General features: G+C 47.4%; 1 protein-coding gene across 7 annotated transcripts in view; it reads right to left on the bottom strand.

Moving 5' to 3' along the window:
- Nucleotides 1–17,612, bottom strand: part of WDFY4 (WDFY family member 4) — a 285,745-nt gene that overhangs the window by 13,946 nt on the left and 254,187 nt on the right. For 4 of the 7 annotated variants that reach the window (XM_025466318.3, XM_025466319.3, XM_035707756.2 and 1 more), the window contains 6 exons: nt 15,755–15,908; nt 13,139–13,230; nt 5,583–5,795; nt 2,638–2,785; nt 1,386–1,570; nt 217–375 (listed from right to left, as the gene is read on the bottom strand). In XM_025466318.3, coding sequence (XP_025322103.1) covers nt 217–375; nt 1,386–1,570; nt 2,638–2,785; nt 5,583–5,795; nt 13,139–13,230; nt 15,755–15,908 — 951 coding nt within the window. Of the gene's footprint in view, nt 1–216; nt 376–1,385; nt 1,571–2,637; nt 2,786–5,582; nt 5,796–13,138; nt 13,231–15,754; nt 15,909–17,612 lie in introns of those variants that run through there. The other 3 variants (XR_004810033.2, XR_004810034.2, XM_025466320.3) reach the window with 2 other exon arrangements.

Genomic DNA, 17,612 nt, shown 5'->3' with positions numbered 1-17,612 from the left:
CACCTGCCCTGTGGGCTTCTCAAATCCACCAGGGGCATGAAACCGTTGTCCTCTAATAGTGCAGAGCCACGTGCTGCCACCAATGCTTCACTGTGTCCTCTGCTCCTGAGGGAGGCAGGGCTTTCCACGCTCAGGCAGTCGGACCACACTAGGGTACTGTACCCACCCCAGGCAACACACCCGCTCTGGGTACCATCTCCACTTAAGCCACCATACCTGCTTGAGGTGCAGGCTCCTTGGGCGGCCTTTGGCTATGCTGAGCTCCCACACACACACCACAGTGCTGGCTCCAGAGGTGATGATCATTGTGGGGGTTGGGCACACAGTACACAGACAGCGGCCCCAGGCAGCCAGGTTCTCGAACGTCATTATGATCTATAGAAGACAAGTGGGATGAGCACTGGTGCCCTAGCCAGCACAGGGCTGGGGGCCAGAACAGGGTGACAGAGAGGCAAAGGCAGGTCTGGATACTGCTGGCCTGCCTGTGTGCCACAAGAACTGGGGGACATGTCACTTGTTTAGGAGCTGGCTCAGGTGACAAAATCGCCAATCTCCTGGCTGTCTCTGCCTCAACAGATGGAGGCCAAGCCCGTTCCCATAGATCTCACACTCTAAGGAGTGGGGAGAGACAAGTGAGCTGGAAGTTTTGGGGACATTATGAAAAGTCCTTGTGAACACAGTGAGCCCTGGGAGGCCGACTCAGCCTGAGGAGGTCAGAGACAGCTTTCAGGAGGGGGTACCATCTGGGACTGGTCTCTGGCTGCCTCAGGAAGGGGTAGGAAAGGCTGGGGGTGGGGAGCGAGAGCTTGTGGGCAGGGAGTTCATGCCATGTGATTGATGGGTGGGAATTAGGGTGGGAAGGGAGGGGGGCTGGGAAGGGATCCTCAGAGGCTGCCAGGGCCACAGCAAGAAGTGAGGCCACTGGATGGCCTAAGTCAAGGGTTGAGAAAAAGTGACCAGATGACTCGCTTCTGGCACCGGCTGAATCCTCAGGGACTGTCCTCTGACTCTGAGGCAGGACCAGGGCCAGAGGAACCCTAGGACTTCCCACCCAGGTTGAGCAAGAATCTGAGTGGTCTTCATGCAGCTGAGGGACCTGTCAGTGGCAGAGATTGCTGTGAGGTGACAGCATGTCCCGGGAACCTGCAAGCTCTGCTCCTTAGAGAACAGATCGGAGGCTTGGCCCATGAGGGCCCTAAGCCTAGCCACACAAACCCTCTCCCTCCCAGGCAGGGGGCACAGCCACATGGAGGCAGTGGGGTGTGGGCAGCTGTGCCTGCCTTGGACTCACCCATCTCCTGGCTGTATCTGCCCCAACAGATGGAGGCCAAGGTCCCTTGCCTGCCCTGCATCCCGTGCCTGTCCCCGTGCCCCAAGCCACCCACCTTGTCAGAGCCATAGTTCCCCAGGCAGCAGCTGAAGTCATCAAAGCCCCAGCTGAAGGTTCTGTTCCAGAGAGGAGGCAGCAGCACCTTGTTCTTCTCCACGGCCAGGATGGTCTTCTCGGTAGGGACAATGTGGCCAATGGCTCCCTTGGGGGATTCTGAACCTAGAGAGAAGAGGTACATATCTACTCCCCAGTTAGTATAGTTGAGCTTACTTACAGTCAATGGAGAACACCCCCAACACTCACTGGGCCCAGAGAAGAGCCATGGCCCGGTGACCCAGACTGGCAAAGCACAAGCCTGGGCTGGAGCTGCTTGCTTGTCGAGGCACCTCACTTTGGGGCCTCACTCCAGGGGCCATGTTAGACCCTGGTCCTTAGCTGGGTCCCCTGGCCCTTGGGTCCTCCTCTGCTTTAACACACACATGAAGCTTGCATGTAGCCGTGCATGTCTTCGGTGTCTCTATGGGCTGATGCTGGAGGAGGAGTGGCTGAGGCTATCTGGGCAGATGGCACAAAGCCACAGGAGCCTTGGGGGGCTCTTCCCTTCCTGCCTCTCTCAGGCACCTTATCTAGCAGGGCTGGGTGCGCCAAAGGCACCGTTCTTGGATGCGAAGGGAGAAAAGGGACCCACCACCAAACCCCAAACCCGGAATGTCTTTATGTGACTCCAGAATGTCACCCCATGTAGTGGGATTTCTCAAAAGCAGTGCAGCCCACAGGTGGCACAGACCTCAGAGTTCACACACACAGTTTCTTGAGGAAGCAGTGGGGCTGGAACTCCCATAGGGTTGTCTGCCCCAGAACAGATGCTCTTGACTAGGGACTGTAGGTCTGCCTAAGTGATCGGGGGCACCAGTGGCTGTGGGTACTGAGGAGCAGAGGTTGTGATCCTCCCTCGGGAAATCTCGGACTCCCCCACTTGGCTTTGGAGGTGAGCAGGGGTGTGTGTGTGCCAGATAAAGAAAGAGAAAGAAAGAAAAAGAGAGATGTGTGTGTCCACACATATGTGAAGGAAAGAGAGGAATGTGTGTCTTAGACAGACAAGTGAGTCTGCCTTGATCTAACACAGGTAGTTCTGGATCCTTCCAGGGCAGAGGCCTCCCCAGATTCCTGCTGTGACCAGAGACACAGCCATCCAAAATCAGACCCCAAGACCCTGAAGGATCTGTACCCATGAACCTCCCAAAGAACAAGGGTCACTGAAGGGACAACTCTGACAGGGTGCCAAAGAAAGCAGACCAGGTAGTCACCTTTGACTGTGACCTGGGATGGCTTCAGCGCCTGCAGGTTGTAGAAAAAGGGCTGCGGGTGGCTGGGCAGGCTCGCTGGCACGACAGCATCCTTTCCAGGTGAAGGCTTGCCTGCAACGGTCCTGGCTGGATGGGGTTTCGTAAAAAGCTGGAAAAACAGGGGACAGATGCAGACCACATAAGTCGTCAAGGACAGAAGGCAGAGCTTTAGCGCCACCTGCAGCCCAGGGTGTTATCCTGGGGACCTGGGATCGAGTCCATGTTGGGCTCCTTGCATGGAGCCTGCTTCTCCCTCTGCCTGTGTCTCTGCCTCTCTTTCTCTGTCTCGAATGAATGAATGAATGAATGAATGAATGAATGAATGAATGAATAAATAAATAAATAAATTTTTTTTTTTTAAAAAAAGGACAGAAGGCAGAGGAGGAGTCTCCCTCATGTAAGTCACAGCGGCACCTGTGCCCCAATTTGCTGCCCCAGCTGGGCTCGCTCCTGAGTTCAGCATCAACAGAACAATCAGTTGCAACCCTCAGCTGTTGCCGATAAGAGGCTTGGGGCTCAGCGGGGCAGCCGCTTTCTCCAGCTCATAGAGGGCCACTGGCACAGGTAGCCCCCCTGGCTGCCAAACCGTCATCTTCCCCATGCTGCCGGGGACCTCATTGAGGAGCTCCTGGGCCCTGGCCAAGCTGCAGCTCATACCATGGGGTCAGGATGACCCTCTTCACACTCCAGATCACACATCTCCCTCCATTTGCTTGAGCTATTTCTCCTATTTTTCCCCTTTCCCTTACAAACCCCATTAGTGGCCTTTCTTATTTTCATTTTTCTTAGATCTCTGCTGTCAAACTGTCCCTAATGCCAAACTTTTTGCATAACCAGGCAAAACATGAAGTGCAAGGCTATGCTGCTGGCAGAACCTTGCTGCTGCCACAGCTCTCCATCCTCTCCTCTCCCCACCTAGGCTGTTTTTTCCAGCCATCAGGCCCATGCCTCCGCTCCTGGATGGAAACATCCACTGGGTGCCACAAAGGAGGGGTGAGAGCTGGCCCCAGCTGGGCACAGTGGCAGAGGTGAGGCAGCTGGTGGAGCGGGGGTGGGGGAAGGGTCACAGCAGCCGAGGCTCCATGAACAGCTCTTAGTCAGACACTGGACTACTAGGAAAGCTGGGTGGATGAGCAATGCAAACAGAAATCAGAAAGGTTATTTTTAAATGAGCATTTAATAAAGAATGTCCCTCCTCACACAGAAGAATGACTAAAGAACCACAGGCTGGGAGCCTGACACAGGTTCAGCACACACAGCCCCTTGACAGCACAATGCACGGTCCTGAAGTATTTTAATCCTGCCTCTAGGTAGGGATCACTGGAGGAATTCTCATTCTGATAATTACTTAGAAATATTTTTTGTAGGGATGTCTGGGTGGCTTAGTGGTTGACGTCTGCCTTTGGGGTGTGATCCCAGAATTCCAGAATCGAGTCCCACATCGGGCTCCCTGCATGGAGCCTGCTTCTCCCTCTGCCTGTGTCTCTGCCTCTCTCTCTGTGTCTCTCGTGAATAAATAAAATCTTTTTTAAGAAAAGAAATATTTTTTTAAAAGCTCATATGATACATCACCAAAGAAAATCAGAATCTAAAATTGTGTGCACTCTGCAAGCACACTGATGTGACAATATTTTTGCTCATGGACATGGACTGTGAGTATATCACCCAGGACACAATTGGGTGGGGGCAACTACTATTTTGAATTATTTAATTGCTTTATCTGTATTATTTCATTTCTTAAAGAAATGAAACTATTAGGCTGCCCAAACTTCCTTTCTGAAATTCAATCTTTTCTTCAAAGCCTTCCCTGGCCAAACCCACACTTTGGATGTCCATTCTCCAAGTCACCCCTAGGCATTTCTCACATTCTCCTCCCCTGGGAGCTGAGCAAACCCAGAGCATGTCACATAAGACCAGGTAGAAAAGATGTTACTAGTTTTGCATTGTAAGATGAGCCCATCCAAGCCTCATGGTTACTGCTGCCCAAGATGGCCCTGAAATTGGCTGGGCTTACGCATTCATTTCCCAGCATGGCTCCTGACTGCTTTTGGCTGAGATCCCAGCCCATGTGGTCACGCTAGTAGCCCAGATGGCTGTCCTTAGGAATAAAACCTCTCCACACTGAACCAAAGTTCCAGGGTCAACACAGCTGAGATCAGTCAAATAAGTGCTCCTCCTTGCACACCATTCACCAGGATGTCATACACAAACACCTAGACTCACATCGCTACATGACTATCCTGATGCAGGATGGAGCCAGTGGAGCAAAAGGCCCACGTGGGACCCCCATCAATTTCACCAGGAGCCCCGGGGGCAGAACTTAGATCCTCTCCCACCTCTGCTGATATGACATAGGCTTTGGGGCCAGCCAGATGGGGCTAGAGCTCTACCTCTGCCATCTGCTAAAGTGCAATTGCAGGCGAGTTACCTATTCAGCCTCTCTGAGCCTCAGCTTCCTGATCTATAAAAAAAAAATAATCCCTATACCCAGAGCTTATGAGGGGATTCAATGAGGGAGGCATACTAGTAAGTGATATTTGTGGAGTGCCCATCATACTGCAGACACTTCCAAGCACTTGATGTCTCCATGCGTTGGCTCTTTACAACAACTCCCCAGAGTAGACACACATATAAAGAATTAAATCCTGTGGATTTACTGTAGTGTCTGTCACATGTATCACAGGGGAATGTAGTCCTCATCATTATCATTAATGACGTCATCACCCTCATCAACATCGGATGGTAACAGAAGGGTAAGCCCTGATGTTGAGGGGTGTAGGGAGACTATTACCCCTCCTCAGTTCCCTTTTGTTTCTATCCGGGAGAAAATGTCCTCACTCTCACTCTCAAGCTCACAGTTCACACACTCTTTTGAGAAAGCAAGACCAAGAACATGGATGCTGTACCTGTTTGGGTACCTGTCCAAAGTTGCTGACAAACCCCAGGATGGTGCTCCTGATTAAGGGGTCACTGATGCTGCTGAGGTCCATTTTGTCACCGTAGAAGTAGGGGTGGAAGGTATTAACAGCTTCCACCGCCGCTGACCCCTGCTGCTTGTACCCAAAAATGAGGTCGATCCAGTGGTGGAGGTTGGCACTGACAAAGTCACTTTCCAGAGCCTGGAACCAAAACCCAAAGATCATGAAAAATGAAGGCCTCTCTTAGACTTGTGAGCCCTCTTCACAGATCAGGAGGGGGCACACGTATCAGGATGCTGGCTCTGCACAGGGAAGATGTGATATTGCACTCAGCTTGATGAGCACTAAGTGAGCAGAACATATCGGCCACCTAATGACCATCTAATTCCTGTCTCCAGCTAGTGGGAAAACAGATCTGACTGCTCCCATCACCCTAGCTCATTCACTCTGTGCTATAACCAGGAGGTTCAGAAGATTTGTGTCTTCCATATCTAAACGGAAGACTGAAAATAAGGTGTTGGGGTCCTGTTGAGATCAAAATAAGAAAAAGGGAGAGCTGATTCTGATCAGAGATTCAGGTGGTTGAGACTAAGTGTAGGAGTTAGGAGAACCCATTCTGGAGCAGGCTGGACTCCAGCACTACCATGGACGCTCCTTAACATCTCTGTTCCCCAGTTCCTTCATCTTCTTTACCTACAAGTTAGGGAAAATAATTATACCTTCTTTGTGGAGATATGTGAGGTATGGTCTGTGTTCATGCCTGGTGCGCAATGAGCTCCATGTAAAGTTAGCTACACTGACTACACTGCACACCTACTAGGTGCCAGGCACTGGCTTGGGGTTTATGTGTGTTATCTCTTCCCATTAACACCATCTTCTGCTGATAGATATAATTGCTCCACTCCTGGGGCAGGTTCAGGTATGTTTTTGAACCTACTATCTCAGTCCCCAACTCCCAGGCCTCAGAATCCCTTAGGGGCTATCCAACCTTACTAAGCACATCTCACTGTACCCAAGTACCTAGAAATTATTGACATATTGGCTGTGAGGCCCTTTCTTAGTGATCTCTTAAAGGAAAAGGGTAGAATCTACCTTTGAGGTGCAGCACTGTCCCCAGGAATGTGAGCTTCTTTACTGGGGCACTTATGTTCAGTCCAGAGTACGCAATGGACAAGAGTATTTCATCTGCACACTAAGGGGTAAGTCTATGATGACCTTGAGGAACATTCTGCCCACGTGCAGGCTGCTGTCTCCAAGGAAGGAGGACAGGAGAATTTCCAGACTCAGCCATGGAGACTTACTCTGAGCTTAAAGTTTCCACGTGACATCTAAACCTCACCCCACTCAGGAACACAGCTCCCATTGTAAGCAAGTAATATCTGCCTCCAACTAAAGGTGACATCTATCAGGAGACAGAAAGAAGGGTAGCAGAGGAGCCAAGCATGCTCCATCCTTCATGGATACAGGCCAGTTGAATTACACCAGCTCAGATTAGGGTACCCAGGTTGGCAAAATGTCCCAACAGTTGCCACCCATGAGCAAGAGAAAATGTGGGCCAGGGTTTGGAATATGCCAGTTCACCTGAGAAACGGCACCTGTTTCTACTAAGCAGAGCCCAACTTCAGGACTGTGTTCTGAGACTCAAAAACATACATTTGGGATTGTCGAAGCACCACTCACTGATCCTCTGGGAGGACATGGGCCTATAGAAGTCAGGTCATCTATGCCACATTAGTTTTTTTGAGGCATACGGCCAAAGTGGCTTCAAGAAGCCACATCTGGGTAATGCCACAAGAGTTGTGATGAAAGGCATGGTTTTTCCAAGCCTACTATCTGGCCTGGAGCACAGCTAAGAGCCTTCTGTTAATGTTTTTATTAAAGCACTTGCTGGTGACTGCAATAGCAGAATGGTCATATATCAGGGAAGACCATAGGCCAGGACATCTGACCCTCCCTCCAGGCATTTTTTCTACTCTTATTACCAACACATAGCCCATATCTTTAAGCTCTTCTAGAGTATCTTTTCTACCTCCTTTCTTTAGATGAAGCCTGGCTCTCTCCTGAGCCCCCAGTGGTGGCTACTTGCTGGGTTACATGCCATGTCTTAGGGCCTAGAGGTGGTGTTGGTATCTTCCTTGGTCCTCACTGCCACCTCCAGACCATTGTTCCTCTACCTTCTTGCTAAAAGAACAATACTTTGCTCCTCTGTAGTTCATGGAATTTAACTCTAGCCCCCCTCCTCATCCACAATGCTGCCATCTACCAACTTTTTTTTCTCATTCATCAAACATGGTGAGTCCTGGCCATGACTTCCTTTCATCTCCAAGATCTGCCATCATCCTCAGTGATTGCAATATTTCACCTCTCAGTTCCTTAAGTGCTACTTCTCCAATGATTTTGCCTGTCTCCACCTAAAGCTACCTACTCCCGCAGACACACCTTAACTCATGTCAGCATCCATAAGTACTCCAACTTCAGAATCTCTCCTTCAAACATCTCCATTGGTGAAAGCCACATCCTCACCTTGCTGGTTATTTAACTACTCTCTGAGGCTATTCTTCTACCTTGTCAAAACTTCTAGGCCCCTCACCCTTTTACTTCTTTGCAATCTATCGACACTCACCTATTTTCAGCCACATCTTGATGCAGCTTAGACTTTGTGGTATATCATTTCAATAATACTCCACTTAATACATCTTTTTATGCTATCAAATTGTGTATACTGTCTTTTCACAGCGCGCTGAAACAACTCAAATATATTATGTCTCACATAAAACATCACATAAGGGGCCACACTGATTATCCTATAATTCTGAGTCACCAATTTCAAATGGACCTAGAGCACTCCCAGAAAACTTCAGAATGTTTCTCTGGTCAAGTCGTACATTATCACTGGAGATAACTAGTTCACATTTCTTTCTCTCTCCTTACCTCTGACCCTCTCTGACTGTCTACTTTCAGCCATTGGCCACACCTCCCACTTTGCACAGAAAAATAGAGCCACCAGTTGGAAACTTCCATATCTTTCTGACAACATATATAAACGAACTTTCATCTGCAATCCCCTGACCTCTCCTCCTCCTATTTAATGCCAGAATCTGCCCAACCTTTTATCTAAAGCTAGCCCTCTACCTGTAGTTTAGATCCCAAATTCTCTTGTTTTCTCAAGAATATATTATTCCTTTCCTTGTATATTCACCCTCTCTTTCCCATTACTTTTTAAACTTACTTATTAAAATAAAAAAAGAAAATCTTAGCATTTCCTTAACCTTCCATCTCCTCCAGGTACTACTCTCTGTCTTTGTTCTCTCCTTCACAAGCAGGATTTTTGTTACTAATCCTTATCATTTCTGTTTCCTTCTTATTACTTACCTCCTTTATTTCTTCGTGTGGACTTGAGTTATTATCTTCTATTTTAGCATGAAGAACTCCCTTTGTGTTTCTTTTCTTTTTTTTTAAATATTTATTTATTTATTTATTCAGAGAGAGAGAAAGAGAGGCAGAGACACAGGCAGAGGGGGAGAAGCAGGCTCTGTGCTGGAAGCCTGACCCGGGACTCGATCCTGGGTCCCCAGGATCACACCCTGGGCTGCAGGCGGCGCTAAACCGCTGCACCACCGGGGCTGCCCTCCCTTTGTGTTTCTTAAAGGGCAGGTCTCCTAATGATAAATTCTTTTAGTTTTATTTGTCTGGAAATGTCTTTATTTCCTCAGTTTTGAAGAATAGTTTTGCTGGCTATAAAATTCTTGGCTGATAGTCTCTCAGCACTCTGAATATTTCATACCACTGCTTTCTTACCTCTATGGTTTCTTCTTTTTTTTAAGATTGATTGATTGATTGATTGATTGATTTTTTAAGATTTTATTTATTTATTCATGAGAATACAGAGAGGAGAGAGAGGCAGAGACACAGGCAGAGGGAGAAGCAGGCTCCATGCAGGGAGCCTGACATGGGATTCGATCCCGGGTCTCCAGGATCAGGCCCTGGGCCGCAGGCGGCGCTAAACCGCTGAGCCACCCGGGGCTGCCCACTTCTGTGGTTTCTAATGAAATATTAACCGTTAACCTTATTAAAGACACCTTGTAAGTGATGAGTTGCTTTTGTTGCTTTTAAGATTCTTCTTTTGACTTTCCTTTTTGACAGTTTATGATGTGTCTAAGTATAGATCTCTTTGAATTTACCCTACTTGGAATTTATTGAATGTCTTGTATGTATAAATTAATGCTTGGCATCAAAATTGGAATGTTTTTGAACATTATTTCTTCAAATATTATTTCTGCCCCTTTCTCTCCTACTTTGGAAACTTTGGTACTTCCAATTTGTATATGTTACTGTTTGATGGTGTTCTATAGATGCCTAGATTCTGCTCATTTCTCTTCACTTATTTCTTCCTGTTTCCCAGACTGGGTAATCTCAATTGACTTGTCTTCCAAGTTTGTTGATTCTTTGCCTGCTATTGATCCCTTCTAGTGAATTTTTCATCTCAGTTACTGTACTTCTCGGCTCCACAATTTCTATTTGATTTCTTTGCATAATTTCTATTTCTTTATTTATATTTTCTCATTGTCATACTTTCCTTTAGGCCTTTACACATAGTTTTATTTAATGCTTTGAACCTATTTATGATATCTGGTTTAGTCTTGTCTAGTAAGTCCGAAGTTTAGGGTTCCACAGGGATATTTCTATTGACAGCATTTTCCCCCCTCTGTATGAGCTGTACTCTTTTTCCTTTACATGTCTCATAACTTTTGTGGAAAACCAGACATTTTAGATAATATGATATGCCAACTCTGGAAATCAGATTTTTCTCTTACCCCAGGGTTTGTTGTTGTTGTTACTGTTGCTTATTGTTTTTTTATTTAGTTACTTTACTGAACCAGTTCTACAGAGTCTGTATTTTTTTGTTGTATGTGGTCACTGAAATCTCTGCTTTGTTAGCTTAATGGTCTTCTTATGATTGGATGAAGATTTCTTTAAATGCCTAGAACCAGTTAGTATTCCAGTCTTTGCCCAGGGAGGGGCTTTGCGTGCATGGCTTCAATGTTCAGCCAGGTAGCAGCTGCCTGGTAAAAACTCTGCCTTTACCTCATATCTTGCTTGCACAGAGCCTCAATGTCAGCCAGAAGTGAATCTTAGGACCTTAGGAGCATAAACACAGCCTTGTACGTGAAAGCAATCCTACAGATATGTGTATCCTAGATCCCAGGGATATTTTGAAATCGTTTCAAGCCTCCTAACAAATATCTCATTCCCTAGTTTTTCCATTTAGGCTTTTTGGTTAGTCTATTGTTTGGCCAATTATATCCACTACCTCTGGCAGCCACGGTGTTAAACAGTTGTCTCTGGTTTATTTTTTCACAAATATCACTGAAGAAAAGTCTTTTGTACTCTGCCATCTTTGAGATCATATAAAGATAGCCTTGCTGGTGGGGCCTTTCAGGGAACCATTAACAGGTCAAATAATAACAGTTCTCTGGGTATGAGACTTTGAAGGAGCCCCAACCCCATTCTTCCCCCTCCAATGACTGGTAGGCTGTTGGTTTTCACTGTTATTGTGGGCTGTTGGTTTTTTAAGCTACTATGGCACTAAAGAGGAGAAATGAGAATGGTGTAAGTTAAAACACTACAAAGCTTGCTATTATTTCAGAGATTCAGTCATTTTTCTCAAAGGAATACACCCTTGATTTTTCCAAGCCTCTAGTTAATTTCCAGAGTTCTGAAAAGTTTTTCATGACAATCTTTGCCATTATTCTTATTGCTTTTATGGAGTAGAGTATGTCCAGAGGTTCCTACTCTGATATTTTCACTGACATTGATCATTAACATCCTAACCCACTCCAACCTAATCTTTACCAAAAGAGGTCTCCCCACTATTGTCACCACCCAGTTCCCCTGGGCCACACCTCTAACCTATATCTGATGACACTGAATAAATATCTCTCCTTTGTGGCATTTTGTGCAGTTATAATTTCCCTGTTATTTGTGTGGTTATTTAATCAAGCTGCCTCCCCACTAGACCATTGGCATCTGCAGTCAGGCCTGTGTAGTGAATCTTCTCACTCGCCCCAAGCCAAGAACTTTTCTGAGAACACATTGGCAGAGGGTTGCTGCCACCTGAGGTCAATTTCATGTCTGGTCCAACTACTCAAGACCATTGGATTGTGGGAGAGATGACTACCATTACTAAATTTCCAGAGGCAAGGATAAACCAAGGAAGAATTTTCTCCTTGCCAAGGGATAAGGACAGAGGAAAAAGTACAGCTTTGTTGCTACTCAGGCCCACCCTAGATTTTTTTTCTGCTTAGGTACAATTTACATACAATAAATTTCACCCTTTTTAAATGTACAGTTCAGTGTGTACTGACAGATGCATGTGATCATGTAAGTATCATCATAACTGAGATATGACATTTACATCAACTCAAAATGTTCTCTTGTATTACTTTTCCATCATCCCCTACTCCAGTGACTACTGATCTACCTTCAATCTGCATACTTTCACCTTTCCCCGAATGTCACATAAATAGAATCCCACAGTATGGAGCTTTGGGTTTGGCTTCTGTTGCTTAAGATATGATTTTGAGATTAATTCCTATCACTACATGTATCAGTAAACTGCTTCTTATTATTGCTAAGTAGTATTCCACTATGTGGATGTATCATTTGTTTATCCATTACCAGTAGCTGGACATTTGGGTTGTTTTCAGTTTTTGATTAGCATGAATAAAAATAATGCATATTTATGTGCATGCTTTTCCGTGGACATGTCTTCATTTCTCTTGGGTCAATATAGACAAATGGAATTGCCAGGTGATAAGGCAAATGCATCTTCAACTTCATAAGAAATTACTAAATTTTTTTCCAAAGTGGCTGTACCATTTTGTTTTTCCTATCAACAATGTGTAATGAATTCTGACTGCTCCATATTCTTGCTTACTCTTGGTTTTGTCAATATTTAAAATTTTAGCCACTCTTATAAATATGTAACATCATCTCACGTGGTTTTTCTTTATGTTTCCCTGATGACAAATGAAATTGCACCTATTTTCATGGTTTGAGCTAATGCATATATTTGATCCAAATGGCCCCTATCACATCACCCTCTCTGGTTAGTAAGCCAAGTCTTCCCTATGCCTGGCACATCCTTTGGCCCATAGGAGTGGCTCAGGGCCTCTAGCTTCTCTCTGAGCTATACTGAGCAGTATGGCCCAGGGCACAACTGCCTATAGGACCAGCTAAAGACACTAACTTGTCCTCCAGAGCATTCAAAAAGAATGTGAATGTGCCCCCTCTAGTAATTCCCACAACAAACTGGCACAAGGACATAAGGCATGGAACTCTTGAAAGAGCCCAGAACCCGAGATTTTTCCTGTTAACCTGGAGCATGAAGCCTAGCACCTTCTCTGGGCTCTCTAGACATAAAAGCCTCAGAAGTGCTTGCCACTAGCCCTCTGCTTGCACAGAAAGCCTCCGTGGAGATTGAGAAGATACTGTGGTCTCCATTCAGGATGCCAGGGCCTTGGGCATGACCTTAGTCAACTCACCTGTCTATGCAGGCTGATGAATTTCCGTGGGTCCCCATCAGCCCAGGGAGGGAGTTGCACGTCGCCCAGTGCTGTCCCATCCTGCATACAGCCTGAGTGAGGGGAGAAACAGCAGAGCTTTGAGTAAATGAGAGCCCAAACTGGGCTAGGAGTGTGGGGATATAACCCCATGCTGTCTAAGACTTCTAATTCCATGCAGATCAGGCTAAGAGCTGTGTCCTGCACAGGCCTCACTGCTTCCTGCATCTTCTGTCTGGTGGCCTCCCACCCTCTCATCTGCCTAGAATATTCCTACTTGGTCTATAAGCCTTTGACCTTCTACAAGGCCCTCCCTGCTTCCCAGGCAGGTTTGTACTTGATTCACAAGTCCTATAAAACGCCAGTACTGTGGTCATTGTTTGTTGTCTTTCTTCTTCCCTACTATTCTATGCCTTTTCATCTGGGGGCTTTCCACCCAGGGCTAGAGCAGTAAGGAGATAATCACACTAACAGTAAAAGCTATTGTATTTTGAGCATCTAACTCTATGCCAGGGCACTATGTTAGGTGTTTGGCACACATCTTATTGAATCTTCATTTAACTCTATAATTTATGCATTTTATCTCCATTTTTAAAGTGAGGATAGCAAGGTTTTTAGAGGCAGCTTCTGCAGACATTAGAAAGAGGAGTCTGGATCCAAGCCCAAGTCTCTCTCCTACCCATTAGCCACGTAACCTTGGGCATGTTGCTTAATCTCTTAGGGATTCACTTCTCCTACCTGTAGGAGCTGCAGTATTGGCACCCCCTTACCGCTGCAGTAATACCCACCCCCCCCCCGGGCTGCTGTATTGGCAGCTTTCATTACTGGCTTATGGATTAATGGTGGAAGGATTAAAAGAGAAATAAGCATAATGTGCTTAGAAAAACTCCAGGCATAGGATGGTTGCCCAATAAACATTAGTTATAGTCTTGCTTAAACCCTCCAGAGCCTTCATGGTACAACTAGAGTAAAACCTTCGCCTCCTTCCTCTGGCCTACAGGTTTGTGTCTGATGTGGCTTTTCTTACCGTCTAGTCTCAGCTCACCTGTCACCAACTCAGATGCTCCTTCCTGGAGACCAGAATAACACAGGGATGTTGGGAGTCCCTCTTAAACCATTTTCCTACCTTCTTTCTTCATAACAATTCTCAGCATCAGACAATCTTTCACTTATTTATCTGTTTGTATTTTCTATCCCTTCCCTCTGTCCCTGTCCCTGCACAGAATGTAAATGTCTTCAGGACAATCGGTTCCAAGCGGTCCACCTAAATTCCCAAAGCCTACAAAGGTTTCTGCATACAGCAGGTGCTCAATAACCTCTTGTTCCAGGATGACTGAGGATCCTTGGTCCTTGGCACGTGTGTCATCTCTGCAACTTAGTTCCTGTCCCTGTCTGCAGGAGCCCCCACCGATTTCCAGGGCAGGAGTGGTGCTGTCCCCAGAGCACTGCCCTCAGCCCAGGCCGGCTTCCACCCCAGTCTCACTGCTTTCATGGGTCTCACCGCATCTGGTGGGAAACACCCTTCATGTTGGTTGGGGTCTCTTGATGCACGTGAGGCATCCAAGAACCTGAACACTGCCCAGGCCACCAAGTTCCATGGATCAAGCTTGCTGAGTGTGAGCATGGGCCGGGGCCTGTTTTAAATGCTCCACAGGTATTCTGGCTGCAAACCACAGCAGAAGAGGTGAATGCCTGGGTGGTGGCCAGATCTCACCTGTGCTCAACTGTGCTCCCCTGCACCCACACCTGGCTTTGGCTCAAGGTGCATAACCCTGTATGTCTTTTGGAGGAAGGAGAGCCCTGAGGGAGGAGAGCTCCGGTGCACAGGTGTGTGCTGGTGACAGTTCATAAGCACCCTCTACAGGGTGAGTGATCTTATCTCTTGTCCTCTGAGGGGAGAGTTGCCCACACCCTGCCTCAGGCTCTGACCACACATCCCCTTCCATCAGTCACCCTGATGTTTGTTGCAGAGGCTCCCAATGTACACACACAGTCACCAGGGGACCTGTTCACTGGGCTTCCTGAAATGTTTGTTCCTATTCCAAACTAATGAGAAGGCATGGTTCATCGTGGGATGGGGCCTGAAGCACAGGAAAGACGAGGAGGAGCCAGTATCCCCATACAACCACCTTTAGATGCCCTCCAGCTAGCAAACTCTCCCAGCAGACCCGGCTTCTCTGGGTCCAGCTCCCAGAGTCCAGGTTAACCCATTTGCGGGCCATGGAGGAAAATGGGGACACAGAAGGGTAGGGGCTTACCCAATGTCATTCAGGAAGGCAGGGCCAGACCTGGTTGTTAGCAGGGCTTCTCACTGAAGACTGAGACCCTGGAGACCCTCACAGGAAGGGTGTCAGGTGGGTCTGTGGCTCAGAGCCATCCTGGCAGCCCAGGGCCTAGTGTCTTTCCTTGGCTCCCACCTCATCCTTGAGTGCTGCCATCAAGGGGAGACCTCACAATGACCATGCTGGTTTAGTGAAGGGCTTTTTCATTTAATTGCCCAGCAAAGTTATTGATAAAGTTAGTCATTACCAATGAGCTTCAGAGGAGTGACCCATGTACTGCCCAGCCCTCCCTGGCTACACCCTGGCCTCCACTCACCAAACTCCACGCCGTTGCAGTTGATTAGAAACTCAGGCAGGTAAAAGAACTCTGGAGTCAGCTCCCTGACATCACTCATGTTGTCTCTGGAGGCCGACTCCCATGTGTTCTTCACACTGTGGAACATTCTGTCTGCCACATCAAAGCTTCCTCCCTGAGAGAAAAGGGGGCTGATGTGATCACTTACATGTGGTGAGAAAGATGTGCAGGCACTGCCTGTGTGGTCTCCTCTCATCCATAGCCACTGAGGCATGGGTTCCACCATTAAAGCTTTCTTTTCATTCACTCCCACACATGTTCGTTTGCCACTCCACACACACGTGCCATGGCTTTTTTATGAATCTGTTCATTCAACCATTCTCTGGACCCTGGCACTGAGGCTCCCCCAGAGGCACTGTTTATTCTCCATTTCAGAAATCTAGGTTCAGATCACAGACAGGAAAAGCACAGCCATTCATCTGACCAATTCCCCGTGTTTGTGAAGGGGCCACTCTGAATCAGGCACAGGCAGGATACAAAGAGCCCACTACAGGACAGAGGGTGGGTCAGCCATTCCATGTGGAATCAGGGCAAGCTTCCTGGAGAAGTGGGCCCCTGATGAATCTGCAAGCCTGGTGACAGAGAAGAAGTCAGAGTGTTCTGAGCAGAGGCAAGGCCAAGGCCAGGAACAGAAGCGGAAGAAAGCAGGCTAGGTCAGGGTGCTGCTGATATCTAACAGAGCAGCCTAACAAGACAGAACAGGTTTGAGGACAAAGATCTGGAGGCACACCAGCCACGCAGAGACATGAAGCTGGTTCATGAAGACATGACGTCTGCACACTCTCCACAGCCAGCCCTGGTTCCAAGGCCCATTTCCACAGGTGGCCTGATGTATCCCAAGCTCGGCAGCTTGGATCGGACCATGTAAGACTTAAAGCAAATTCTTTCCTTGGATTGCCTGCTCCTCTCATCTGAATCATCAAATCTCTTTAGTTGATGCCACACTCTTTATCAGGTGAACTTGTGGGTTGAGAGGAGGAAGAAAGGTCCGGTTGGAAGAATGAGGATGCTGGGGGCAGAAGGACTTCAAGAATGAGTTTCTGAAACTGGGCTTTGGGTCTACTTAAGTTTAGGGACACCCCAAAAACACCGCCCTAGGATTGGATAGTTCACTTATCCCCATCAGGGCTGGGCCTTTGTTCTATCAGAACTTGTCCTCCTTCTGCCAATTTCTGCAGAGTTTTTGTGGCCCGAGAACAAGTGGGTAGATACCAGAATAACAATGCCCTCCTCTGCATTGGGGCCCCTGAGGCGGGGGATGAAGGGTGAAGAAGGGGCACAGCCTTCTCTTGTCAAGTCTACCCTATGTCAGGCACTTTACACAGAGATGTCAGCTCTTAATCCTCACAGCAGATGTGTCAGGAGGGAACTGTACTTCCATTCTGCACACCAGAAAACTGAATATCCTCAGAATATATTGGTTTTCCCAAGGCTATCAAAGCAGTGGATGGCAGAACCAGGTCAATCCCATGGATGCTACTCCAAAGAGCATGCTTTCTTTGTCTTTCACAGAAAGAGCTGAGACCCCCTTGCCCCAGCTTACTGGGGGAATCCCCAGGGCTGGGGACCACGTGATCTCCTACATGTGGGGCAAGGGGGTCTCAGCCCTTTCTGTGAAGGCAGAACCTGATGCACACCTGAGGCAAGCCACATTTGGACATCTTGGTGGGTTGGTCAGTTTTCTGAGTCAGATTTGAGGATCCAGTGAGGTCCCTGGATCGTCCTCTGCACACGGACAGGGACACTGAGAAAGCCAGTTGCCCCTGGGGTTGCAACGGAACACAGTACCCTGGCAATTTAAGGATGGGGCTTTTCTCCA

The sequence above is a fragment of the Canis lupus genome, chromosome 28, assembly GCF_003254725.2.
Source record: "Canis lupus dingo isolate Sandy chromosome 28, ASM325472v2, whole genome shotgun sequence".
In the NCBI taxonomy this organism is placed as follows: Eukaryota; Metazoa; Chordata; class Mammalia; order Carnivora; family Canidae; genus Canis; species Canis lupus.
This window is presented reverse-complemented; position numbering and strand designations above follow the sequence as displayed.